At 42.8% G+C, this 25870-nt stretch overlaps 7 protein-coding genes across 9 annotated transcripts; 3 read left to right on the top strand and 4 right to left on the bottom strand.

Annotated features, from left to right (window-relative positions):
• Positions 1-1210: 1210 nt before the first annotated feature.
• Positions 1211-6395, bottom strand: LOC120444384 (probable multidrug resistance-associated protein lethal(2)03659). 3 transcript variants are annotated; one of them, XM_039623989.2, is made up of 10 exons: positions 6126-6395; positions 5765-5862; positions 5612-5697; positions 5232-5540; positions 4953-5161; positions 3312-4894; positions 2774-3243; positions 2454-2719; positions 1467-2396; positions 1211-1395 (listed from the first exon to the last, which is right to left on the bottom strand). In XM_039623989.2, exons 2-10 carry the CDS (start codon positions 5839-5841, stop codon positions 1351-1353), a joined length of 3975 nt encoding a protein of 1324 aa, XP_039479923.1. In that variant the 5' UTR covers positions 5842-5862; positions 6126-6395; the 3' UTR covers positions 1211-1350. The 3 variants fall into 3 exon arrangements, with proteins under 3 accessions (XP_039479923.1, XP_039479924.1, XP_039479925.1); XM_039623990.1 differs by having other exon boundaries at positions 6312-6356; XM_039623991.2 differs by having other exon boundaries at positions 6268-6354.
• Positions 6396-7560: 1165 nt separating this feature from the next.
• On the top strand, positions 7561-9915 carry LOC120446376 (major surface trophozoite antigen 11). The gene is made up of 4 exons (XM_039627307.2): positions 7561-7727; positions 7794-7904; positions 8498-9382; positions 9546-9915. The coding sequence occupies exons 1-4, from the start codon at positions 7649-7651 to the stop codon at positions 9749-9751; spliced, it is 1281 nt and encodes a 426-aa protein (XP_039483241.1). The 5' UTR covers positions 7561-7648; the 3' UTR covers positions 9752-9915.
• Positions 9916-10053: 138 nt separating this feature from the next.
• On the bottom strand, positions 10054-10797 carry LOC120446377. The gene has a single exon (XM_039627308.1). It carries the CDS (start codon positions 10795-10797, stop codon positions 10228-10230), a length of 570 nt encoding a protein of 189 aa, XP_039483242.1. The 3' UTR covers positions 10054-10227.
• Positions 10798-11241: 444 nt separating this feature from the next.
• LOC120446791 lies at positions 11242-12964 on the bottom strand. Its single transcript, XM_039627947.1, has one exon. The coding sequence runs from the start codon at positions 12514-12516 to the stop codon at positions 11431-11433; it is 1086 nt and encodes a 361-aa protein (XP_039483881.1). The 5' UTR covers positions 12517-12964; the 3' UTR covers positions 11242-11430.
• Positions 12965-13272: 308 nt separating this feature from the next.
• On the top strand, positions 13273-15286 carry LOC120446437. The gene is made up of 3 exons (XM_039627408.2): positions 13273-13393; positions 13461-13592; positions 13799-15286. Exons 1-3 carry the CDS (start codon positions 13321-13323, stop codon positions 15271-15273), a joined length of 1680 nt encoding a protein of 559 aa, XP_039483342.1. The 5' UTR covers positions 13273-13320; the 3' UTR covers positions 15274-15286.
• A 9-nt stretch (positions 15287-15295) lies between these two features.
• LOC120446438 (ER membrane protein complex subunit 5) lies at positions 15296-15959 on the bottom strand. The gene is made up of 3 exons (XM_039627409.2): positions 15790-15959; positions 15669-15721; positions 15296-15600 (listed from the first exon to the last, which is right to left on the bottom strand). The coding sequence occupies exons 1-3, from the start codon at positions 15869-15871 to the stop codon at positions 15406-15408; spliced, it is 330 nt and encodes a 109-aa protein (XP_039483343.1). The 5' UTR covers positions 15872-15959; the 3' UTR covers positions 15296-15405.
• A 360-nt stretch (positions 15960-16319) lies between these two features.
• LOC120445277 (EF-hand domain-containing protein D2 homolog) lies at positions 16320-25693 on the top strand. Its single transcript, XM_039625576.2, has 2 exons — positions 16320-16914; positions 24688-25693. Exons 1-2 carry the CDS (start codon positions 16676-16678, stop codon positions 25100-25102), a joined length of 654 nt encoding a protein of 217 aa, XP_039481510.1. The 5' UTR covers positions 16320-16675; the 3' UTR covers positions 25103-25693.
• The last annotated feature ends 177 nt before the right edge of the window (positions 25694-25870 follow it).

Genomic DNA, 25870 nt, shown 5'->3' with positions numbered 1-25870 from the left:
ACATTTTTAAAAATAACTGATAATATTATTCATATTATTTGAGAGTCTGGGGAATCAATTTAGCAACTTGCTAACTATGCACCTCTTTAAACATTAGGGTGATGTTCCCACCGACAAGACTTTAGACCTGTAATAAAGTGTAATTTAATTGTTTATTTATCTTTCACGTATGTTTGTATCAGTGTATGTATCAAATACTACTATCTTGAAATTTTAATAATATTAACAAAGGTTGCACCTTTCAGTTATAAGATATCTAGTATCGATTCAATTCATTTTACCAATTCTCCGGATGTTTAGCATAATAAATTATTTTTAATTTCAAATAATTGGTGTTTTAGGCTTGCTCCTCCACAAACGGAAATTCGGTAGACAACTTTTTCATCGTATTATTAAATGAGGAAACCTCATTAGTCTACAAGAACTTCACTTGAACTTATCGCGCCTGTCAGATGTGATAACACGTACTTATGTATGTATGTACATATATGCATATCTAATCAATACAATTTCTCTAACGTATTCTAATATTGCAGCGAAGGGCAAAATAATAGGGTTCTTTTAAATATTTATACCCGTTACTCGTAGAGTAAAAGGGTATACTAGATTCGTTGAAAAGTATGTAACAGGCAGAAGGAAGCGTTTCCGACCATATAAAGTATATATATTCTTGATCAGGATCAATAGCCGAGTCGATTTGGCCATGTCCGTCTGTCCGTCCGTCTGTCCGTCTGTCCGTCTGTCTGTCCGTATGAACGTCGAGATCTCAGGAACTACAAAAGCTAGAAAGTTGAGATTAAGCATACAGACTCCAGGGACATAGACGCAGCGCAAGTTTGTCGAATCATGCTGCCACGCCCACTCTAACGCCCACAAACCGCCCAAAACTGCCACGCCCACACTTTTGAAAAATGTTTTGATATTTTTTCATTTTTGTATTAGTCTTCTAAATTTCTATCGATTTGCCAAAAAACTTTCTGCCACGCCCACTATAACGCCCACAAACCGCCCAAAGCTGCTACGCCCACACTTTTGAAAAATGTTTTGATATTTTTTCATTTTTGTATTAGTCTTGTAAATTTCTACCGATTTGCCAAAAAACTTTCTGCCACGCCCACTATAACGCCTACAAACCGCCAAAAACTGTGTTTAAGACTCTCCTTCTCCCTTCCACTAGCTGAGTAACGGGTATCAGATAGTCGGGGAACTCGACTATAGCGTTCTCTCTTGTTTTCTAATATATACTCTATAGCATTTTATGAAAAAATTCCTTTCTTAGCTGAACGTCTAAAAACTTATGTGAGATAAAACTTTTCACATATTAATTATTTTAAATCAAAAATTCCCTCGTCAAGAGGGAAGCCTTAGGCTGGGTTTTTCACAATTTTCGAAGGCCTGAAATGGATATTTTATAAATATATTAATAATATATGAATTCCTTACAGATGAACCCGTTTAGACCTTACCTGTTGAGAAATCTTAAGGAGAGCGTCGTATGTGGCCTGCCCAGTTTGCTTGACCAAATCGTGGAATACATTGGTGTCTTTCGCAGTTAGGAGCTCAAAGGGCGTGGCAAGCTCCACAACTCTTCCGGCATCCATTACCAGTACCCTGTCCGAGTCCATGATGGTGTGCAATCTATGGGCTACGGTAATGACGGTGCACTCCCTAAACTTGTTTCGAATGGTGGCTTGGATTAGAGCGTCCGTCTGGGGATCCACATTGGCGGTGGCCTCGTCCATCACAAGTATTCTGTTGTCCCGCAGAATAGCCCGTGCCAAGCAGACCAATTGGCGCTGACCTACGCTGAAGTTGGAGCCACCTTCGGTGATTTTCGTCTCCAGGCCAGTGGCCACGCTGGACACCACATCCTTGAGCTCCACCTCCTCCAGCGCGCACCACAGCTTTTCATCGCTATACTCATCAAAGGGATCTAGGTTGTGTCGCAATGTGCCGGAGAAGAGAACTGGTTCCTGTGGTATGATTGAGATCTTGCTGCGAAGGTCATGCAGACCCATACCACTGGTGTCCTTATCGTCTATGAGCACAGATCCATAGTTGTAGGACAGGCGGAAAAGAGCGTTAATCAGCGAGGATTTACCCGCTCCTGTTCGTCCTACTATGCCAACTTTTTCCCTGGGTTTTATCACAAAACTGAGGGATTTTAGAACGCTCTCCGTTTTCTCATAGGGCTTGTAACGCAGACTTAGGTCGTCGAATTCTATTTTTCCGTGCTCTGGCCAAGATTCAGGTGGTTTCTCGTCAGTCGGGGCTTCCAGTGCTCCCTCTGCCTCAATTTCCTCGTAATCAATCACCCGCTCCACGGAAATCATTGTGTTTTCCAGCTCTGTCGACTGGCGGACAGCCCACTGAACCGTGCTCGTCAAGCCCATGGCCTGGAATATATGCAGATTATATTATAAATGAGACATAATATGCTTCCGATCGTATACCTGGGTTATAGCCAGACCAACATCGGCTGCACTCGACGGCGGAAAGATGAAGAAGGCCAGCGTGACAATCACTATATAGAGCACGCAGAATGTATCCATCCAATAGGCGAAGGCACGCGAGGTGCTAATGAACATGTAAGAGGCGGAACTGTGCATATCTTGGTAGCTATCAAACTCCGCCTCCAAAATGCTCCCGGCCCCAAATGCACGAATGGTGGTCAGACCATTCAGAGAAGCAGCCAAGTGGGAGTAAACCGGAGATCGAGCTGTCGAAAGGTAAGAAAGGGTATACAAGTGGTAATTAGTTAATAAGTACTTACTGCTGGCCTCCAAGCGTTTTACGTCCCGCGAAGTTTTGAGATAGAAAGAGCGGAGGTAGTATATAACTACTCCAAAAGCCAGGGCGGGAATGAGAAAGAGGGGATTGACAATGGATATGACCATAATATTGCCGGTGATCAGGAGAAACTCTTGGATGACGGTCATCATAATGGAGGGCAGCATCTCATCTACTTGACCCATGTCCTTGGAGAAACGATTGAGGATACCTCCCGCAGGATTCGTGTTGAAAAAATACATTGAAGCTCTAGATATCCCTCGAAACATTGAGTTATGCAACTGGATAGAAGCCTTCATCGCCAGATTGAAGAACAGGAAGGATCGTTTTATGGTCACAATAATGGATAGCACTGTAATCAACATAAATATGTATGCAGCGTGCACTTCGATATTCGCATCCTTAGAATATGTTGTGTCGTTATGGGCAACCATGATCTCATTTCTTGAGACCCTGAAAGCATAAGATTTGCGAATTTTACATAAGTGATTCCAAAAGGGTCAAAGTAATCGACTCCTTACCAGGTGGCCAGAAAGTAATCTCCAAGAGAGGCTAGGCCCTGGGAGCACACGAAAAAGCTCATTATCACTGAAAAGGAGAGGAATCCGCCTCCTGCCCTAAAATAATCGATGTATACTCCTAAGCCGTTGCGATCCACATGTTGCCGCTCAAGGTTAATCACTTGTTCCTCCTGTAGATCCGCTGGGCAGGATTCCGCATTGGAGAGCACAGATTTCACACTGCTGCGCCGTTGGTCAGTCATGCTGGAGATCATGGATTGGTCCTCCGTCGGCTCATTGTGATCAACAGGATCCACCAGGACACTGCCAAAGTCTACACCCGATTTGTGGAGCGACTCATACGTTCCCACAGCTCTCACCCGGCCCTTCTCCATGATCACAATCTGATCGGCCTGCTGCAGGAACTGCAATTGATTGGTGACCAGGATGACAGTCTTATCTCGCAGATAGCCACGTAGGCAATCTTCGAAGAGACGACGGGCCACATTGGAGTCCACCGCACTCAAAGGATCGTCCAGCAGGTAGATGGAAGCATCCCGGTAAACAGATCTTGCCAAGCTGATTCTCGCCTTTTGTCCGCCCGAGAGCGAGGCTCCGCGGTCTGCCAATATGGTTTTATCCTTCAAGGGAAGTAGCTCAAAGTCCCGTTCTAGAGCGCATTTCCTCACCACCAAATCGTATCGCCGGCGATCCATTGGCTGACCGAAGAGAATATTCTGACGCACAGTTCCGGAAAAAAGCCACGGCTCTTGGGCGGCATATGATATCGATCCAGTAAGCTCGATCTCTCCAGATTCGGCACGCAGTTCCCCCAAAATTGCTTGTATCACGCTCGACTTCCCGGAGCCAGTGTGGCCCACAATGGCGAGCAGTGTGCCAGCGGGGACCTGCAGATTTACCCCACTGAGCGTGTAATCGGGTGACCCACTCGTGATCCACTTTGCTGTAAGTTCACTTATGGATACGCGATCTTCCGAGTGGTGTTGAGTTTTCTCGGGAGTACCTATTGGCATAGGCGTCTCTAGGAGTTTTTCGCTTGCCTCCTGAGTAACTTCCTCAGCTCCGTTGGAAACTACCTTTTCACCCAGCGCTTCTACCTCTCCGGATAGCAAAAACGTCTGAACCCGCTGGATGGAAACGAGGGTTTCTGCAGTTGTCGTCATGCCCAACGAAAAGTATACTGTCATGTTGGTGCGTACAACATTGTAATAGGCTGTGATGAGGAAAGCTACTTCCGCTGTAAGGAACCTGCCCAAAAGCACAAATCCTACCAAACTGAGAAATATCGATACTGGAGTGAGGAATCTGTTGAAGGAGTAAAGGAGGCATTTCGCAAAGGCCACGTGTCGGATGGCATTGACCTCCTTGTGGCGGGCGTGGGCTACCAATTTTTCAAACGGAAGCTCCCAGGCGTACATTTTAATCACCTGGATACCAGCAATAATCTCAGTCATTATCCGCATCCGTTTGTCCGTCCGGAGAGCGGTCTTCAGTCGCAGCTCCGAGATCTTGTTGCCCAAATACATTTGGAAGGGTATGAAGAGTAGCATGAATGTCATGCCAAACACTGCAGCGATTCCTATCTATGAACAAATTATAAGTTTAAATTATTATCCGGTGTGATATATTCTGGGAACTCACTGCTTGGTACATAAAATAGGTCACCATTAGCGTCTGTAGTGGTGCCAACCAAAGGTAGTGAGTAAACTGAAGGAAGGTGTCCATTCTGCCGAGGTCATTGGAAACTAAATTCATTATATGTCCGGTAGATATTTCGCCCAGTTCTGTTTTCGTCAATCGAAGGCTTTTCCGGTAGACCATGCTGCTCACGCCCACTCGAATCTTAAGGCCTGCAGTTTATGAATTTAAAAAAATCATTTTCCTGAAGCTTAGTGCAACTCGGAAAGGTGAGGAACAGACCCAGGTGAGTGACGGCGAATGAGTACGGGTTCATAAGAATCACTTTGAGGGCAGAGCCCAAAATCACTCCACCCGCGTAGACATATGCCATTCCATTCGATTTCGGGCTAGAATGGGAAAAGCTAGATATAAGCTCCATGAGGAAAATGGGCTGCATCGTTAGTATAGCCTCCAGGAAGAGAAGAACCACTCCGAGGAGGACGAAGTACTGGCCGAATACGCCAAAGAGAACTCTTAGCAAACTGGCGTTTTTCTCGTAGGTCTTCAGTTCTTTCTGCCAGGAAGTGCATAACTTGTCGCCGAGCGTCTCTTTTTCCGAAAAAAGGAAATGAGGATGTATACAAATTTAAAATATTATAGCTTGATATTATAACACTTACCGGCTTTGTGCTCTTTCAAGACCCTGAAAAGGTCATTCACACCCAATGTGACCTTGCGCCCCTTAATAAAAGTCGGAATGGTATACCTGAATTATTTAAACAAATTGATACAATTTAAAAATATTTGGATCTCACACGTATGCATTCTCTTACCAAAAGCAAATCGCAGAAAAAAAATTCGATCGCTCGCGAGGATTCTTGGGTAGATCTTCATTCTTCAAGGACTGCATTATACAACCCGTCTATGATTACTATTTTATGAATTAATTTAAACAGTAAGTATTAAATTCGCGCTCAGCATATCTAATTAATGATTTTCTAAACATTTATGAATTAGCTTTATAGCATCTTGTCTAAAACAGGACAGAATGCCATAGTCGAGTGACTATCAGTGAATGGGGGATGCTGAGCAGCAAGTGAGCAAACTGAGGCCTAATTCTTAGGGTTATAAAAAATTATACAATAATATAATGCTTTAGTAGCAATTTTTGGTTGTCGGCATAGAAGTTCTTACCAAGTATCTAAAGTATTTTTAGTATGTGGGCGTAGGTTTACGAGATCTCGACGCTCATACGGACAGACGAACATACGGACATGCTCAGACCGACAATGCAAAAATGTTTATATTTTCGAGGCTCGAGACCGTATACTTCTACCTATAATATGCTTTCAAAGGCAATAATTTATTAAATTGTAGTACCCGGAATCTGGTTAAACAGAAATACGTCCGCACACAGAAAAGATCTTTAAGGGACTGAGTGGGAGCAACACAATTGGCTCTCGGTGCCAACTTTGTGGCAGATTACCCAAATTAGATTTCTGTTATATTTTTGAGCCTATTGTTAAGATAAAGACTTTGTGTTGACTACCAGTCTGGTTACAAAAAACTGCTCAAAAGATATGTCTTAGGGATATAAAACTAAGCACTATCTTACAAAACAAGGATACTGTTTGTACTTTGTTATATTGTATCATTATGGCTGGATTTAAACCTTAAGGGACCTTGTTTATGATTGTAAGAAAGCATAAGATTAGTACGCACTTATTTCCGAGAACAGAATACAAAATTACTTTATTTGGTAATAAAATCTAATAAAGAACGTTACTCATAGAGTAACTCTTTGAAGAGTATGTAAGAAGTACAAGGAAGTGTTCTCCACCCTACAAAAGACTATTTATTCCTGCTCAGTTTCACCAGCTGAGTCTGGCTAGCAATCTGGGTATCCGATAGTCGAGGAAATTGACAATCACGATCACTCTTGTTAGATCATAATTAAATTTGTATTATTAATGGAGCTAAAGTCATTCATTTGCAGCGGGTGTATTGACTTCACATATTCGACCATAAGGAAGTATACACCTCCGCAAGATCAGGTAGTATAATATAATTCGGAACGGACCACTACATCTTATACGTGTAGTTGCTATAGGGAAAATCGGATTCATTGTTTCTGAGCATAAAGTGTTCTAATTCGATATACATCCGTTTTTGGACTACATTTAATTTCGGTTTTAACTTGATCGGAATCGGACAAATATAAACATATATATACATACAGCTGCCAGAGGCATTATATATATATTATATGTTATAATTGTGTGCAATGATCTGCCGGAGATCTCGAAACAGTATTTTGGCATCGATGAAAGTAATGCAAAAACTTGGCAGCATGGGTTAATTTTTTAACTTTTCCAAAAGCTCTAAAGCAAATGCAGGCTTGTGGTAACTATCATCGCATGTGAACAGCGATATACACACCTATACATATTTTCACACCTGGGCATTGAAGTTATCAGCCAAAAGAGAACAAACTTGCTCCGGTTATATATACATATGCATACATATACGTACATATGTAGAACAGATAAGCGCTGCATGCGGAGAGCTTGGTAAAGTTCAGGTGAAATTGATTATGCGAATAGGGGTAAAAAATATGGACAAACAGAGGGGGAGCCAGTTAACCAACGGTGGTCGATCCAGCCAGTTCGACATTTCAGTTAAGAAGTAAGAGGTTAGAAAGAAAACAAACGAGAGCCATGACAGAATACAACCTATGTGTTATTGTGATAGCAGCACTCATCGTCACCCAGGTGGACAGAACTTTGGCCACTTTGCGTAAGTTGCCCCTTTTTTGTATACGTTGTTCAAATAATTTACTTGTATTCATTATTGCTATTGCAGAGTGCTATTCGTGCAACTCAACGATAAGTGAATCTGGAAGCTGTTTAATGAGTCCATCCACTGAAAACACAATATCCTGCGAAACTCAGTGCTATACTCAATTAAACGCGGGTGAGTTTGTCTGACTCATCAGCGACTATTTAATATTCTTAGACAATGGTAGTGGCCCTCTTATCGTTCAGTGCAGCCGAAGGTGATAAGCGATTATCTCTGTTATTGATAGCTATTGATCCTAGTTTTCCCTGTACTTCCATAGCACTTTTCTAATTTCGTGCGGAAAGAAAAGGTTTATGAGATGTAGTGACTCATTCGGCTGAGAAGCAGAGGCCACCTGGCTTTAACGTTTTGTTGTCTTAGATTTGGATATTATGTATGATTAGATTTAAGACGATAGACAACGCTATAGTAGAGTCTCACGTGTATCAGATACCCACCCCTTCGTCAGCTAGTTGGAGTTTAAGGGAGGAATCTCCAATATATCGTTGGAAACTGCCAAGACATGTATTAAAACTAAACACTTTTCAAAAGTGTGGGCTTCAGAGTGACAGAGGCAATATTATAAATCAATTGAAGCTCACTATAGTCTGCATTCTATTCTCTTAAGCGTATTTCTAGTAAGGGTAAGGATATAAGGAACCATAAGAAGTTTCTCTCTGTACCTTTTTTTCTTGGCATTCAGTTACTGATTTTCTATATCCCAAAAGGAAATGTATCTCGGGGCTGCCTGGAAAGTGGAGCTTCGTGCACCTTACCATCCTGCTCGTCCTGCACAGCAGAGAAATGCAACACGAATGTGGTGTGCCAGGAGTGCCTCGGTTTAGAGGAGTGCGCCACGACCAACGTGACGACTACGGGATATAATGCGCTGTGCCCCGAAAATGGCCAGGTCTGCGTGAATCAGTTGAATGAAAACCAGACGGTGACCCGCCAATGTGGCGTTGCCTGTGCTGCTGGAACGGAATCCACGTGCTCCTCATGCACGGAATCCCTGTGCAATGTGGGATTATACCCCACAAATCGTCGGCAATGCTATACTTGCTCGGGCGCGGAATGCAATGCGGTCACAAGTACCTCGGTCGCAGGATGCAGTCAAGTCGATGCCGGGTGCTTCACCACGGGGACGTCTACGAGCAACATGACCCGCGGTTGCACATCGGCCACCACAGGCGCGAAGTGTGCGGCTGACAGCAGTGATCCCAGTTGCCTCGTCTGCAACTCGGACTTTTGCAATAGTCTGGCGTACAAACGGGATGCCGGTTCCTGTATCATTTGCGAGAAATGTGCGTCGCAACAGGTTGCAACCGAGGCGAAGCCCTGCGGAGAGGCCCAATACAACCAGACAGTCGGGTGTTATACCATGACTTCGGGAACCAATGTAATCCGAGGGTGCTTGAACGCCTTGGAGGCTGGCTGCTCCACAACCAATTCGTGCACGTCTTGCTCCGAAAATGCCTGCAATCTGGCTGCTAGCGAGTTCAAGTGCATTGAATGCATCTCGAATGAGGTTTCCGGCTGCTGGTCGGCCAGTGATCCGGCCACTCTGCCTGCGGTCAGCTGCCCCAATGGAACGTGCTTCAGCGGATTGTGGAGTAAGTTGGTACCAAATATTATATAAGCAAAGCGAGCCAATGCTGTACTTTTCAAAGATTTTACTTTGAAATGTATAGGCGTACTCCCCAGGTTATATTATCCCAAGAATGCCCAAGAAAATACTACTGATTATACTGATAACCCATCAACATTTTCCCCTAGATGAACTTGGAGTGCGAGGATGTTTTACCTCTGCTAGTAACCTGATGCAGTACCAGTGCACTGCCAAAGTGGAGCCTCACCAGTGCATCACGTGTACGGAGAGCCTCTGTAACAAGGTGGCCTTTAATGGAGCAGGTCCACTCGGGCAGGTGGGCGTGGTCGGTCTGCTGATGGGCCTAGTGATCGCACTACGCAGTGCCCTGTAATCCTGCTACCTACATATAGTTGGCTGATCTAATCAAATTACCAGGTGCCTAGGTCTATCAGTAGTGTAAACTATAACAAACATACTAAAAGACATAACTTAACTATAGGAGCTGAAGCATTTTACAAATACGTGTATAATCCAAAATAAATCATCTTAATAAAACAACGTTTCTTTCTGGTAGTTTAGCAATTATGTTCATGGATGTTTTTGCTTAAACTGGCTGCAGAACACATAACATTACATTAATAATATACTTTGTATATATACGTATATATTTATTGCAACAATAAAAAAAGACAGTTAGGTCAAAAAAGTTCATTAAAGTGCAATAGAGAATACGGCAACTATAGCGAGTTGGTAATGCCGCAAGTTAAAGTTAAAGTTTTGCACTTAACAAAATGTAACATTTTAGTCGGCATGGTGACATCGCCGAATTACATAATTTAGGTTCCCAATGTGTCAGTTTGAAAATGCTTATAATAAAACCACGGTGCATTTTTCACTCCTGAAAAGCCATCCGGTTAAACAGAAGATCATTAAACTCGAGTACATTATTCGCGAGCCTGCATTCGTGACCAATCCATGTTGGTCTATTCCCACATAGTTGCAATCATCATCGAAGCACTTCTCGCAGAGCTTTTCATGTTTCGCACAGTGTACCAACGAAAATTCGTCCATGTCGGAAATGCAACTTCTCTCCATATAGCCATCTGGTCCTCCAGCGCTGTTGGGGAAGTTGAAGAACATGGATACGCATCCGTTCAGTTCGCCCAATACTATGGGACACATCTTTTTTCCCTTCTCAGTTTTAGATTTATCCTCGTTGGGAGAGCAGTATTTACAACTAAGGCATCTTATTGGTGGAAAAACGGTTGATGTTCCCTCGACAGGTGCCGAAGTTTCCTCCATTCCAGTGGTGTGGGCTGAGCTCATAGTGTACTCTTCACTGGGTAGATTGATACTTGATTTCTCCTGGTAAACTCCATGAACTTCAAGGCATGACAGTAGAGTAAATAAGATAATATTCTTGGAAAGCAGACCCATGTTTAATAAAATTCTCTCTTTATGCATAAAACAAAAATGGTATTAGTATACTAGATTTATTCAACTGTGGCTCTGCTGTGCCGTGCTTACAGACACGCCTCGATGATCTGGCTAACTGAAACCTTCGTTTTGTTGAGCCATTTTGTATGCCTCAAATGATATGGTTTGTGGAAATGGTCTCAATGGACCAAATTTAAGCCCCGATCCCAGTATCCCTGTTCCATTAAATGGAACTGCTAAACATTTAATGGCTCGAACAATAATTATCCAAGTAATATACTCATATGTAAGTACTAGTTATGTTGTCGATAACCTTGCATTTTTAATCAAGGCCTTGTTAAAGTGAACTCAAATAACTGTATAAACGGATTCGATCTTTGCGTCGTCTTTGAATACTTTATTTTATATATACATTTGAATATTAAGAACAATATATTTTACTATTTAAGAAAGGGAAAATCCCCATGCGTTTCCCTGCAAAGAGATACTGTTTCATAGAGAAAAATTCCTTGTAATAAGAGTTATGTATTTCATAGATAAACAAACTTATCTAGTCAGACAACCGATCTAATCTGCGATATTTAATATTAGTCATACCAATTGCTCTTTAATTTACTTTTTAATTAATATGACTCAGAATAGCGCGGGTGGATAAAAAGCCACCTGCCAGCTAATCAAACAGATGCTCCAGATGAGGAATGGAACCTCCAGATGATGGGTAACTGCTGCAGAGCCAGGACTGACCTCATATTCTGTCATATTGTGAACATTACAATTGTCTTCGTAGCACGTGGGGCAGAGCTTCTCATTGTCAGCACAATAACGAGAGAGCTCCATATCTAATTCGGATACACAGCCCCGATGCAGGAAATATTTTTTCCCCGGAACAACATTGGGATCAATGAGAAGTATGGTGCGACATCCATTCCTCTTTCCGGGTATCGGGCCGCAGAGGGACTTGGTTTCATTGGTAATCGTTTTGTTGCAGAACATGCAGGAGAAGCAGCTCAAAGGTTTTTTTTCTGGTTCGGGAACTGTTGGCTTGGGTGGTGCCAAGGTGGTTTCGTCTGGGGCTGACAGTGTGGTGTCCTCTTGGGGCCCATCAGCCGGGTAATCGGGTGATGGTGCTTCAGTTTTGTTCGTGGGTTGGGATTCCACGCCGCTCTCTGATAAAGTTGGTGGGCGAGAATCGGCAGTCACTTCTGACGATGATTCCGGAGTATCCGTAGGCGAATGATCTGAATGACCGGACAAATGGTCAACTTTATCGGTTTGAGGAACTTCAATTATGGGAGAGCCACTAGAATTCCCGAAACCCTTTTCTGGCTCTTCCTTGTCCTCTGCTAATTTGTGATCCGTTTCAGGATTAGTGCCTGCGCTTGAAGCTTCCGGTGCCTTTTCATCCTCTCCTGGCTGGTGGCCTATTTGTCCTTCTTGACTTCCATTAGGTGGTATTTCCTGGGTACCCATACTAGCGTCTCCTGGCTCATGGTCTTCAGTTGGACCTTGTGTTGTGTTCAAAAATAACTGGCCGTGTCCTAGGGACTCTGTGTCATTTTCACTGGTTTCCATTCCCGGTACCTGAACTTCTTCGTTGTCTGAGTCTTCACCTGCTAGACCGCCACTTAAGCTGACCTCTTCAATATTGTCCTCCTGCGCCCTGCTCCACTGAAGCAGAGTCGTTAGGGAAATCCAAATGACCAGCAGTCTCATCCGCATTGTGGTCACCGATCGGTTGTAGCTTCTCGGAGCGTATGACTCGGAGGGAGATTAAATCTTCAACTGAACCCGCAGAGTGGATGTGTTTATCAGGTCTGTATCTTTTGTTATCGGTTTATCCCCGTTTTGAAGAGCTCTGCACACATGAATATTTGCTCCGTGCTGGCCACCGATGAGGTTGTTGATTCCGACCTGTCCCGTGCCTGTTTAGCTGGCAACTGAGGTCGATGGTCATTAAACCGCCTGGACATGTGCTATGTGTACTCGAATCCGCTGATTGTCACGCAATTATCCGGTCTCTAAACTAAATCGATACGTTGGGGCGGTTGCGGGACTCTTGACCCACACTTTTGAGTACCTCCAGACTTCCCGCAACAAATGCGAGCCTCTGAATTATTGATGATGTGAACCCTTCGATGGAACCTATGGGACACTCCGATAATGGGGTCAAGGCACAGAGCACATTATGGTTATGACATTTTTGGCCATTATGCATATGCCGGAATTAAATTGGCTGTGGTTGAATAACTATTGAAAGGATTTCATTAAGATATCGGGAAATCTTTTTTAATCTATTAAATAATTTCCACATTTCTACTCATGAAGTTTAGCTTTTTATTTTAATGCTTCTATATGACTACTTGGACTATTTTCAAGTTAAGTCTTTTTCTAGCTTATCCTTATCACTAGTTCAGCTATATCAACTCATTGTTATATTGTCTGATAAGTCATAAACAGATTAGGGACTCCAATTTTGCAAACAAAGGTGCACATTTTAGCTTACATTCTTTATGAGCTGTCAAAATGCATGGACTAACGATGAATCGTCACTCAAGCTTCCAACGCCTGCTCCTCCTTCTCCTGATCCTCCTGAAAAGTGAGATATCCGTAATTTCCCACGGAAAAATGCATTGTTAACCTTGGAAGGGGTTTTTTAATGGCAGGCCGTTCTTTTGCAATTGTTTGCTACCACTGCGATTCCATTGCCCTGCCGGAATGTTCCCAGACCCTCGGAGAAGTGGGAGTTCTTCCCTACAAGGAGTGCCCCACCGAGCTGACGTGTGCCATGTCCATTGGTAAGTGCAGCTAAATGTGATTTGTAATTGATTCTAAATCGACGGATGGCCAGCCCATTTATAGAATCTATTTTTGCAATTCATTAATTTTAAAGGGTAAAGTCCATTGATGGTTTTTAAACCGTGTGGGCTTACCCCCTCATAAAAGTTACTCAAAATATTTAGGAAATCAAATCTTTTAATACCATTACTTACACATAAACTAGTGGACTCCATCACATACCGCGGCTGTGGAGCAGAAACCCCCATCGCAGGAGCAGCTTACTCAAAAACTTGCTCATCTAACCTGTGCAATGCGGGTGTCTATCCGCCGGGACGACTTAAATGTCATCATTGCGCTGGACAGGAATGCGTGGCGGCTCCAGCAGCTAAGCCAAAACCCTGTCGCTATCATTTGGAAGAGGATCAGTGCTACACGGATGTTATAAGTTCTTCAGAGGCGTACAGGGGCTGTGTCTCCGAGCAGAATCACACGCTGTCCAATGCCGCCAAGCTGTGTGACATCAATGGCTGTAATGAAGACCAAGGTGCTTGGATCCAAGTCTGCGCCACCTGCGATTCAGCAAACAGCAGAGGCTGCAAGATAGATCTCTTTCAGGTCAACACCGGCAGGTGCAATGTAAGCCTATACGAAGAATGCCAGCAGGATGTTCTTTTGGGTGAGCAGGAGGACAAGTACTGCTTCAGCTTCCGAAGATTGAGCCGCGTGGTCAGAGGCTGCTCTACTAAAATGCCATCAGACCTCGAGCCGTATGTAGAGCAGCTGGAAAAGTGTAGATCCGGTGGCCATTGCAACGCTGGCTGCATTGCGCAGCAGAAGTGCTTAACATGCAACTCCGCGGATCAGGAACTTTGCCGGACAAATATTACCTCTATAGCTAATAGCACTTGTAGCTCCGCTGAAGCCTCTTCCTGTTTCTCCTGTGAGTACTCAAACTGGAGTATTCAACGGGGCTGTGGAGCACCGCCGACCAATCCTCAAATCACCAAGTGCTATGAATGCGATGATGGCGCTGGGTGTAATATAAAGGATTTCACCCGGTGCTATCAATGCAGCACGGAGCAAGCTGGAGCAGGCTGTGCAAATTGGGAAAGACCTGGCGAGATATACATAGAAGAATGCGCTGAGCCAGGTGCACCATGTGTGGTGGTTTCCTATAATAACGGCACCACTGCTAGAGGTTGCCAAAAATCGGACTTCAGCTGTACTTCCTCAAATGTGGCCAGTTGTCGAACATGCGAAGGAAGTTTCTGCAACAAGGGACCATTTCCGGAGGAGCGCCTTTGGTGTCATCAGTGTAGGGGAGTGCAGGACTGTGAGGAGATCTCCAGGGGACAAACAGCTTTGCCTTGTCCTCTTCGAGGAAATGAGCCTGAGCATGAGGAATTGGCCTGCTTGGAGTACTTTGACATCAACAGTAAAGAAATTGTAAGAGGATGCCGTTCCAATTCCGAGCTATACTATGAATGCCTTTTAAAGAGCAACCATCTCGACAGTTGTCGCACATGTCACAGTCAGGCATGCAATAATAGTCCTGGCCAGGACTTAAGAGCTGCTTATGATCTGGAGACCAAGGCTTTGTCCTTGTTACAAGGCAAGAGTTCCGCAATATCCATCAAAATTGCAAATGTTGGTTACGGAATTTGGTTGTTGCTAAGCGCAAGCTATCTTTTGAATTAAAATAGGAGTTTTTAAAGTTGACTTATGTTTTCGTAATGACAGCCTTGTAATTACTTGATCTTTAGCATTATCTATATTGTAACTTGCAGAGACTATAAATAAAGGGCTAGCAGAACTTAAAAGAAAGGCCTTTTATTCCGGGGGCGTATAGCCAGGATTCAAGGCACGACCGCGGTGATTAAAGGAGTAGAACGAGGGGAAGTTGCCCAAGGTGTCCCAAGTTTTCTGTTGCATGTCCACGGTAGCACGGATCTCCTTAAAGTTGCCAACCACCTCGATAATGTTGTAAATCACAATCACCAAACTGATGACGGTCTGCAGGATAATCTAAGGATTGTCAAAGGGAAATCCTTCGTGAGTTACCATAGAAGCACTGTGAATGCCCTGAAACTTACATCTAATGGAAGGGTAGTCCATTCCTGCTCCGTCAGCCTCAAATAGGTGCGATCTGTGGGGTGTTCCAAATGGTGGTTAATGGTCCAAAGTTTATTTACCACAGTAGTGACGGAAACTTACGATGGGCAGCAGAAAAAGCTGCGTGCGCCAAGCTGGCAAATCCGGCAATCAGCAAAAGTTTGTTAAACAATTTACTGCCCATTTTTTATTGAACAATTACGAATTACAATCACAGTCGGAAGGATTTCCTACAAAATTTTGCTAAATTGCTATAAAAATGCGGGCACACCAGGGGATGGAACTGTGGCCGATAGTTTAGGGTTGTCGGTATATCTCAAATCTTTGAATTATTACTATAAGTATAATACGTTTCAGTATTAAAATTGAAAAACAAGGCTTAATCCTAATCTTATAAAAATATAAAATATATACCCACATTTCGGTTAAGAAATAGCCGCTTGAAAATTAAAGTCGTTTGTTCATCAGCTATATACCAAATTATTTAAAGAATTTATTCCTTGAAATATTCCTTAATACCCCCAATTCAAATAGTCTGATTTGTATTTGATAATTTACTTTTAACTATCGCTTCAAAGCAAAAATGTCGCCGCGCCCGCTGGTATATTTGAACGCTCATGTCACGGTCGCACTATTCGTCTCTCGGCGTTCAGAAGATAAAGAAGTCGCGGCGGTTAAGGCGCAACATCGGTGTCCAATAAGAAAGCCAACCTGCAGCAAAAAAAAATAAAAATACCGGCTATTCAAACGCACCTTGCAACTGTTTTTTTAAAACCCAAAAAGGACTCAGGGCCACGCCTCAAGCCAAAGCTTACGTGCAACGAGTCCGTGTTTGTTTTCCTGTCGCGTCGCCGCATTTGTGTGTGTATCCCGACGTCTCTGTTACGGTCCTTTTTGCGTGGGTGTGCCAAAAAGTAAGAGAGAGAAGGCAGCAGAAAAGGGCAGGAAAATTCCAGCACATTAAAGCGAGTCAGCAAGGTCCGACACAATGTCCGTTTCCTCGAATGCCTCCTCCGCCTCCATCAAGGACAGCGTGGACAGCCCTAGCAGCACCACCAACACGGACAGCTCCGAGCTGACGCACATCCTCAATCGGCGCCAGGAGATCATGGAGTCCCAGGAGGCGGGCATCGAGGTGCGTCGCACCTACAAGGTGGTCAACGTCTACACCGACTTCCCCGAGTTCTCCCGTAACCAGATCAAGGACTACCAGAAGACCTTCAATACGTAAGTGAAGGCCGCTGAGTAATCTTTCCTTTGGGGAACATTTATTTTATTTTCAATGCGGTTGAAATTGAATAGCGAAATATGAATACAGTTGCCGCAGCTTAAGTAAATATAAATTGAACTTAGTAATTTCACAAAGACTAAAAGCGCTAGACACACTCTTATGTATTACATACATTTAAAAATCGAATTTTTTTGCAACACAATCCAGAAACAGAAAACAATTTGAAAATGTTTGCTAAAGTCAATTTGCAAAAAGTCTTCGTCTCCTTTCACCTGCAACGGACACTTTCCCAGGCATCTCACCGCATTTGCGTCTCATTAGATGGCAACATAAAACTCATGCGCCTAATGGGCATTTAAATTGCATTTACTGCAGCCCCTCCTTGCTGCCTCCCACCCCTCCCCTGGTCCACTGTGCAATGGGGCATGACTCACAAGTAGTTGAGGAGCAGTTTTGTCACAGTCTCTGGCTCATTCCCAAGTCGTGCTCCCGTCGCGCGAATCATGAGTCAAAAGTGGTTTTCTGCCCCAACACTTTCAGGCGGATTCAATTATCACACCACAGTAGAGTTCCTCTAAGTGCCATTCTCAGTAGGAAAAGCCCATCTTATTTATCGGTGATTGCTTTCCGAATGTTATATAAAACATTTACAAAAGAACATACATGTTATTTTTTGTGTGTTTTTTAAGTAGGCGATTATTATCATCATTAGTTTGTAGTGGAATAATCTGTTCTGTAGGGAACGAGCTTTTCCTAAGTTAATAAAAGGGAAATGCTCACTGAAACCTTTTCTCCAAGGTTTTAATGCTCGACCTTAAGACTTAATACCACCCATTGGGCTTATCGAAGACCACCTGTATTTGTTTACGGTGTTGTATTACCATCCGACAACGTCAACTGTCGTCAGATGGGACACCTCGCGAACGAAAGGTGTTCCGAGGTTCTCCCTTGCCCAGTTTCCTAGTCTTGCGGTGGATCGCTTTAGGGTTGGGTTGGGGAGCTTGGGTTTCGCTCAATCATCCGCAGCAGTATTGCGCAATGGTTTGTCAGATTAAATCTTTAGAATTGTTATTTAAATTCAAGTAGTTGGCACGTAGGCTTGTCTAGGCTGATAAGTTATCTCGGCTTCATCCGAGCTATCTCTTTTACTCAGCTAATTAGCGGAGATTCGCCAAGCACCTGTCACATCTCCTAAATGATTCAGAACTTTACTCAGCTGAGGTGAAATATAATAAAATTAATAACATAAATTAGCACCCTTAAAACTGTAACTGATTTTTCTTACCTGTATTGGTATCATTGACTAGTCAACTAAGATTACTTACTTATCCTAGCCTTAGGGTATCGTAAGGCTTCTTATTGGCTTCCTTATTGTGTTCCAAGCCAAAAATTTAAGTCTGTTTTTGCCAAAACTTTGAAATCGTAGAAAACCCGCATTATGGCAATACGAACGTGTTCTGCAATTGTAAAGTAATGCACGAGATAAAGATAAAACCAGAAAGAAAAACTCCAAGCAGTCTGGGAAATACTGAGTGCATGTGCCACAAAAGGCAGACAGACAAGAGACTTTTGGTCTGCGATTAGCTAATGCGGTGGTTTACATACATATATGGATTTTAAGATTCGATTTGGACAGAAAACAATTGTGCTTAGATTATACAATTGTCTCTTTTGGGTCATAAATTGAGGAAATGCAAAAGTTGGTATAGTCGCAAGCAGAAGTGAGCAACTAAAATCTTAAAATTTTTATGTTAAATTCGCTGAAATATGGACACTGTTTAGTTTTCATTTATTCAAGAAATGAATACATATTCACAAACATTTTTTATGAATGGGTTTCAAAGCTGATGCGGCATTTTTAGAATATCGTCACAGAAACTTCTTCAACTAGTTTTTATACATTTTATACTAGTCTCGACGAATATGACAAGATTTCAAGACGCAAACAAATTTTTCATGGGGATTTACTCATGGGTTTGCTCACGTACTTTATTGAATTATCTCCGTAGACTTTAGTGCTTTTTTCTACCCGACCAAATGTCAGCAGACATTTACCCCGGTGGCTTGATCTTCTTGGTTTTTTTTTGCGATCGGAACTTTTAAATAATAATAACAAAAACCGGCTGAAGAAGCGCCTTTGTGCCGGCCCATTTGGCATTTCCAGTCACGTTGGATCGTCCGGCCACTAAAGCGATGTGATAAACTGGCGAGTTTAAAGCGCTTAAACCTGATCGGTTTTAATTAAAACATGCGATATATTCGAGAATCGTAAGCAAACGCCGCCTGAGTCACGCATTGACTTCGTTTTACAAAGACATTTATATAAACAATTCGCCACTGATTCACGAGCGAGCGGATTTCTGCGAACATGCCTTCCCTTCCGATAATCAAAGTAATTGCAAATGTAAACAAATTCGTTTGAAGACGTCACTGTTTCAGAGGAAGTCAGTGCTTCTCTCAAACTTCCCAAAGCGATAAGGTCCAGATAATTTACTGACCAAGCTCTGTTCAATGGTTTACTATATGTGTTATATGTGTTATATTCACATATATACATAGTTTATTGCCTAACCTTTTTATCGCTCACGCAATGCATTAAGATATCTTACAGCGTCTTTGTAGCTTGTAGTTTCCTTGTTGTTTTCCCCTTGCAATACGCCATTTTCCGCACGGATGTCTGCTGAATTTCAGATATACATATACAGAGGCACTTAACTTCCGGGAGGCGATAAACTGCAGAATCATATCGATTATTGCAGGTTATGGCGTCGCAAGTCTGTCAAATTTCATCAAAGTGGGGAGTTCTTGCTTTATTTATATGAATGTAGCTACATCGCCTGTTTGCAAAGTTCAGTTATTGCTGGCAAACTCCTGGCAAACCAACCACCAAAGAATCACTAACCATTAGTACTTATTGCAATTACAATTGATTCAGTGCTGTATGTGTATACATAGGTTTTTACAGTGATTACTCATTTAGTAATATTTCGAATGCACATATTTTGTTGTTAAGTAAATACGAGTTACTCATGTATCAAAAACACGGGACACCTCAAATGTGTTAGTCAGTTTTTAGCAATTCCCCTTTTAATATCTTCGCTTGTAAATATGTACATATGCTGACATTAATCAAACCCAAAAATGTCATTACTATATCATTAAAGGAATATTAAATTCAAAGTAATGAGAAACATTGAATTGTTTAATACACCCACGGCACTTTGCTAAATTAACAGAACTATTCGAATATTTTCGAAATGATGGCAAATAGAGAAAGCTTCCAAATAGGGAGTGACCACTGTGGGCGTAAGGCGATTTATGCTTCCCCCAGTTTTTCGCTGGGGGTGCTATTAATGCCAATGCTACTCGTATCGTTGGCTGTCGTCGCTCTGGTTACAGTTTGCAACTCGAGTTCATGGACAAAAAGCAACGTACTCGTACGCACTTTACAATGGGGGAGGAATCCGTTTCTGTGTGGGCTTTTATTGCGACCGCCGTTGAGAGGAGAACCTTTAATTAAGTTGCCATTGCCACCACACCACCCATTATCACTCGGGCATAACCCCTTGACTGCCCCTCCTGCACTTGTGCGAATTATTTATTCTGGGGGTGGCTTTTTAGTGCAGGACTTTTGCGCTTTCTAGAGAGAGTTTCTGCCCGCCCAAATGCATATTTGTATTCGCCTAGGTTCATTGACACTAATTTGGTTGTTCGCCAATGCTGTTTGCATGCCTGCTTTTGTGGGTTCGGTAATCTTCGGTAAGCAGCGATGGAAAGCGGGTTCCCAGGCAATCGATAGCGCTGCATTATTGTACACCCCTCGCAGTTCCGGCTGCAGCCTCCACTTGTAATTATTTCCGCGCACATGTGCACGACCTTTTCGTTTTTGACCAAAAATCGCGAGTTGCGAACTGCAGATGTGGAATTGCATCCAGCTGGCGACGGGCAGTCTGGCATGTCCACAAAACACGCTAAAGAAAAACGCAATAAAAAGGAAAAACCAAATGACGTACAGTAAACTAGCTGACAAAGGAGAGCCAATGACAGTGGGCCCCCGCCTTGTGTTCATCGACGCTTCATTGTGCGCATTGTGATTACAGTTTATGCGATCTGCGGTTGCGGCACAAGTTCGGGCACAAAATTAGCATAGCAGACATGAATTGATGTTAAACGTGGACTTATACTGAATGTTCTAAGATACAATTTTAAAATGCATATTCGTTAATTGAGCTTGTATTCCATATAAGCTATTTAAAAACACTTAAACAGGCACTGATGGATTTACAGGCGCAGTAATATGTACATATATTATCACACCCCGTTGCAGTGCTATTAGATTGACCACAACTGTGTCAACATATGCAGTAGCCACTACTGCTTTATTGTCGAGTGTTGTCCACTCAATTGAGGAAATATCAAATTATGTGCGAGCCAGTGGCGCATCATCACCACTCATCGTGCGGCAATTGTGGTGGCCCCAACTTGCTGCAATTAGTCATGTCATTTGCTCATTGTCCAGTCTATTTGTTTGATTTGCTTTTGCGGAGATAAGAAGAACTCGATGTTGTGCTGCTTCTACTGCTGCTGCTGCTGCTGCTGCTTTCTTGCTTCCTGCAGCAACTAAAAATAATCAGAGATGCGACCCACGCAACGCTTCTTTTCCCGCTTCCCATCGTCTTGGCCTGCTCCAATTTCGAAATGTCAAAGTATGGCGGGTTTATTTTGGGAATCCCCCACCCATTTCATGCGCCTTTTGAGAAAGGATGGGACAGACCCCCATTAGAAGTGTGAATCGTCGTCAAGGAAAGGTTAATTACAGATTAAACACGATTACTGTACATGACGATATGAATGAACTACCACAGACCCTAAATAGCGCCTTAAATGCATGTTGAAATACAAGTTGCCCAGTCTGCCAGGCATGCCTTTTATTGATTTACAATTTTACATATGTTACCTGTGTTTGCACAGGCCATGTGCACAGGTGCATGTTTGGTTTCGAAACAGAAAACACTCGGCTGAGCGAGTGAGACGATCCATACATCCAGGCCACTCAGTCAGCATCGGTGGAAATAAACAAGCGATTGCGTATGCAAGACATTGTCTTTGAACACTTTTTGCTTCGATTCGGCTCCAATAGAGGTTTTGCTACCATGATGAAACCCGCCCTATGAAGACGCGCGGTGCATTTTAAGCGTATTTTAACCGTTACCGCAAAGTTCAAGAACTCAACGCGCTTTCAACTGCATACGCGGCGAAGCTTGGATCGCACTCTCTTCGCCATTAGCCCAATTGAACATCGAGGGCACCAGAGCTGCAAGTGCGAGGCAGTTTGCTGCTAATAGCGAAAACCTGTGTTCAATCTAGTAATCGCAATTCAGGAGCAGTTCTTACAATAATGGGTGAAGTACTAGCCCTGTCTGTATGAGTGTTGGACGAAACTAACATTATAAAAGTTTATTTGAATATTTATATAAAGAACTTTCAATTGCACCCAGACGTTTCGAATTCTAGAATGCGAGAAAAGGGAGGATTTGTGGTACACATAAAGGGTTGCTATTTTTTTAACCGCAATTGTTAACAAACTACGTGGTAAAGTACATGCATAGACAAATTTACGATGTAAATTGCGGCAGGCATAAACGGCAAGACCAATAACAATGGCCAGCTGACCCCGTTATTTGTTGAACTGTACACAAAAACACAAACGATAAAGAAAATCGCATGCATACATAGCATATAGTATAGTATATAGCATACAGCATATGGCCCTGCCACAACATCAACAGAAACACCGGCCACATGCAATGGGGCATAAAGATGAACGAACACCCCGAAAACCTCGGAGTGTGAAGTTGCACGATTCATTGGTACGAAAACAATCAATACAAATTAGGCTAAATCCGGTGGGAGGCTGCGGGTTGGGGCGGGAAAGGGTGGTGGTGCCCCACGGAGAAACAGCAGGTGCTCGAAAAATATAAACACAGAAAACATACATATTTGAGCTTAAAATCTGTTCATACAGAGTCTTAAATGCCATCTTCCTTGCCTTTGTTAATAATTAATAGAATGAAAAGCCTTGTCCACCCAAAAATATATCCACCAATAGTGGATCATAGCAACCATTCCGCTGCCATACTTATGCAATCGGTTGCAGTCCCACCCACGTGAATACCCCCAGTGGCTGCTGCTAAATTGATAGAATATGATTTAATACACACAAGCGGCGTCATGTTTAATTGAATGGAGCAGTTGAAGTCTGTTGTGATTACGCCGGGGGTATCCAAAACGAAAGCCAGACAACAACACCTTGATTAATTCGAAAGAAAACAACGAGAAACCGGCGGGCGAAAAGCAAAAGTGCCTCCAATTGTCACATTGACGCAACTCGAAGTTGGAGAAAAGAGTGCAATTGGAGTTAATTAAAGAGACGATAGCGTAACACAAGCCGTCGTTAATTGCCCCACTGGGATGGTGGTCAAAAGCGATGATGTGGTGATGGTGGTAATGGTGGTGATGGTGACACCTAGCCATCATTGCAGACACGCCTGAGATGATACAATTTTCATTGCATCGCGGCTAATTACTTTCACTCGCTTTTTTCTGCCCCAAACCATGGAAGCACGCAATTTGTCGATATGGATTCAATTATTAATGAAACGAAAGCGAAACTTCCATTGCTCGGCTGTAATCTAATAGATACTATTTCGTCATTAGGTGGCGGCTTCTAGGCGAGCGAGAAATCGAAACTGAAAGTTGCGACTATTGGATAATAGTCGGACAAGGTGTACAGCGTACACACACATGTCGCGGATCGTGGGTAATGGGTATTTATTGTCATATGAAGTTGCTGCTTCCTTTAGCTGATCGTATTTTTAGCAAGAGCTGTAACTAGTTTAACTAGTTTCAGATGATGATGATCATTACGACCAGCAGCAGCATCCTTCGCCTAACTCGCAAGGTCGCTGGTTTGGAGCCTGTGCAACTAGTTTCCGCCACTTTGGATGGCGCTCGTGTGGCAAGTGTGGCTCATCTGCCGCCCGCAGCAACACGCGATTTATTTAGACGACAGCGCGTGCTTCTTGCGTTTTCTCTTTTAATATATTACACAATTAGATATTAAATGGGCTTTATTTACATTTCCATCGCGATTTCCTGCCCACACTTTGGCGGAAGTTTGAACTCTTGACTTGCCGATTTCGGTCGTCGAACTGGCGATAGATGGTGAACGGGACTCCAAAATTATGTTTTACTCGATGAATCTGTTTATTTGCCAACATATAAGAGTTATCTGAATTTTTAACCATCTCAATGATTATCAATCAATATGATCAAATTTAATTTATTTAGCCAAATCCTTTTATAGAGTCACAAAACCATTAATAACCATATTAAACATTTTGATATTAACATGTTATTTTGAAACTCAACCTTTGCAAAGCTAATCGATTTCGGGCAAATTATGCTCGATTCCTGGGTACTATTGTTTCAGCCGCCGCTGTTGCTTGCAAATTTAGCATGAAACTGGGTTGCCCGCCGACCATAATTCCCTGCCACCAACCATTTTCGCAGACAACGGGCCACGCGACCTCTGACGCCAGTGCACCCACGTTTGCATTATCGATTGCTAATCCTCGACATTGGGGGTCTCGTGTCTTGCGGTTGGTCAATGACCAGTGACAAATGTGTTTTACTCTCACCTTTTCCTTTTGTTGATTCAAAGAGTGCTGACTAATTGATTTGCTTATTTTCACCTATCGCTTTTCCAGGTACGATACAGCTCGTGATGGTTTCTTGGACCTGCAGGAGCTTAAGTTCATGATGGAGAAGCTGGGCGCTCCGCAGACCCATCTGGGACTCAAGCAGATGATTGCCGAGGTGGACGAGGATAACGATGGCAAGATTTCATTCCGGGAGTTCCTGCTGATCTTCAGGAAGGCCCAAGCCGGTGAACTGGACTCCGATTCTGGGTTGAATCAGCTGGCCCGCCTCACCGAAGTCGACGTGGAGCAGGTGGGCGTAAGCGGAGCCAAGAACTTCTTTGAGGCGAAAATTGAGCAACAGCTGCGGACGAACAAGTTCCACGACGAGATTCGGGCGGAACAGGAGGAGCGCCGGCGCGAGGATGAGGAGCGGGCCCAGCGACGTCAGCAGTTCCAGCAGCGGGCAGCGATCTTCCAGTAGAGGATTCATGTTCCCCTTAGTCTAGCAAGTAATTATCTGGCGTAGGTTAATCGAAAGTGGAACCAAACCCGGGAGAATAGAATACGCTTCGTACAAGCATTTTTCAAGCATCACATACACTAATTATATTCAAACTTATCGTCCCATACATATATAAACTCGATTTGCTGGCAAAAACATCTTGGAAATTGAATGTTATCTTTGACAAACGAAATTATGTTTTGGCTCTTTGAAGTTAACATAACAACTTATCAAGTATCCAAACATAATGTTCAATTTCTAAAATATATTTTTTTAAATCCAACCAAACTGAGCCACTCTAGCCACTCACATATGCATACATACGTACATAAATAACGATCATACCAAAAGCGTATTTATAGTTAATCTATAGTTAAGTTTAAAATGTTTTATATTAAGAACTACTTTATTGTTTGGTGTTGCGCAAAATTTCTTTGTTGAATTACGTTAATCTTTCATGGCTCTCCATGTGTATGATTTTTACTTTATGATTTTGTACTTTTAGTGCCATTTTTATGTTCTTCGTTTTAGTTGTGTTAATAAAATTGATAATTATGTTAAGCAAATCAATTTGGGAAATTCAACTTTCATTGTACATACTAATCCTATGTTGGCAGTCAATCTTAGTTTCTGTTGCATAAATCTAAAGTAAAACACTAAGTTTCGATTCAGTATTTACGTTTAAAGTTAGCGTTTTAAGCAATACTAACGCGGTAAATACGAATACACAAGAAAATACACGTACTT

This window comes from Drosophila santomea, chromosome 2R, assembly GCF_016746245.2.
Source record: "Drosophila santomea strain STO CAGO 1482 chromosome 2R, Prin_Dsan_1.1, whole genome shotgun sequence".
In the NCBI taxonomy this organism is placed as follows: domain Eukaryota; kingdom Metazoa; phylum Arthropoda; class Insecta; order Diptera; family Drosophilidae; genus Drosophila; species Drosophila santomea.
Note: the sequence above shows the minus strand (reverse complement) of the source record. Positions and strands in the feature narration are given on the sequence as shown.

What these genes read in the sequence shown, in the direction of transcription:
- LOC120444384 (XM_039623989.2), bottom strand. Translation starts at nt 5,841, where the DNA reads ATGCAGTCCTTGAAGAATGAAGATCTACCCAAGAATCCTCGCGAGCGA. An exon ending in ATTCGCCGTCACTCACCTGG is followed by an intron (nt 5,162 to 5,231) that starts GTCTGTTCCTCA and finishes CATAAACTGCAG; the next exon opens with GCCTTAAGATTCGAGTGGGC. An exon ending in TTGGTCTGGCTATAACCCAG is followed by an intron (nt 2,397 to 2,453) that starts GTATACGATCGG and finishes CATATATTCCAG; the next exon opens with GCCATGGGCTTGACGAGCAC.
- LOC120446376 (XM_039627307.2), top strand. Translation starts at nt 7,649, where the DNA reads ATGACAGAATACAACCTATGTGTTATTGTGATAGCAGCACTCATCGTC. An exon ending in CTATACTCAATTAAACGCGG is followed by an intron (nt 7,905 to 8,497) that starts GTGAGTTTGTCT and finishes ATATCCCAAAAG; the next exon opens with GAAATGTATCTCGGGGCTGC. An exon ending in GTGCTTCAGCGGATTGTGGA is followed by an intron (nt 9,383 to 9,545) that starts GTAAGTTGGTAC and finishes ATTTTCCCCTAG; the next exon opens with ATGAACTTGGAGTGCGAGGA.
- LOC120446377 (XM_039627308.1), bottom strand. Translation starts at nt 10,797, where the DNA reads ATGGGTCTGCTTTCCAAGAATATTATCTTATTTACTCTACTGTCATGC.
- LOC120446791 (XM_039627947.1), bottom strand. Translation starts at nt 12,516, where the DNA reads ATGCGGATGAGACTGCTGGTCATTTGGATTTCCCTAACGACTCTGCTT.
- LOC120446437 (XM_039627408.2), top strand. Translation starts at nt 13,321, where the DNA reads ATGCATGGACTAACGATGAATCGTCACTCAAGCTTCCAACGCCTGCTC. An exon ending in TCTCCTGATCCTCCTGAAAA is followed by an intron (nt 13,394 to 13,460) that starts GTGAGATATCCG and finishes TTTTAATGGCAG; the next exon opens with GCCGTTCTTTTGCAATTGTT. An exon ending in GACGTGTGCCATGTCCATTG is followed by an intron (nt 13,593 to 13,798) that starts GTAAGTGCAGCT and finishes CACATAAACTAG; the next exon opens with TGGACTCCATCACATACCGC.
- LOC120446438 (XM_039627409.2), bottom strand. Translation starts at nt 15,871, where the DNA reads ATGGGCAGTAAATTGTTTAACAAACTTTTGCTGATTGCCGGATTTGCC. An exon ending in AGCTTTTTCTGCTGCCCATC is followed by an intron (nt 15,722 to 15,789) that starts GTAAGTTTCCGT and finishes AACACCCCACAG; the next exon opens with ATCGCACCTATTTGAGGCTG. An exon ending in GGACTACCCTTCCATTAGAT is followed by an intron (nt 15,601 to 15,668) that starts GTAAGTTTCAGG and finishes GACAATCCTTAG; the next exon opens with ATTATCCTGCAGACCGTCAT.
- LOC120445277 (XM_039625576.2), top strand. Translation starts at nt 16,676, where the DNA reads ATGTCCGTTTCCTCGAATGCCTCCTCCGCCTCCATCAAGGACAGCGTG. An exon ending in TACCAGAAGACCTTCAATAC is followed by an intron (nt 16,915 to 24,687) that starts GTAAGTGAAGGC and finishes TCGCTTTTCCAG; the next exon opens with GTACGATACAGCTCGTGATG.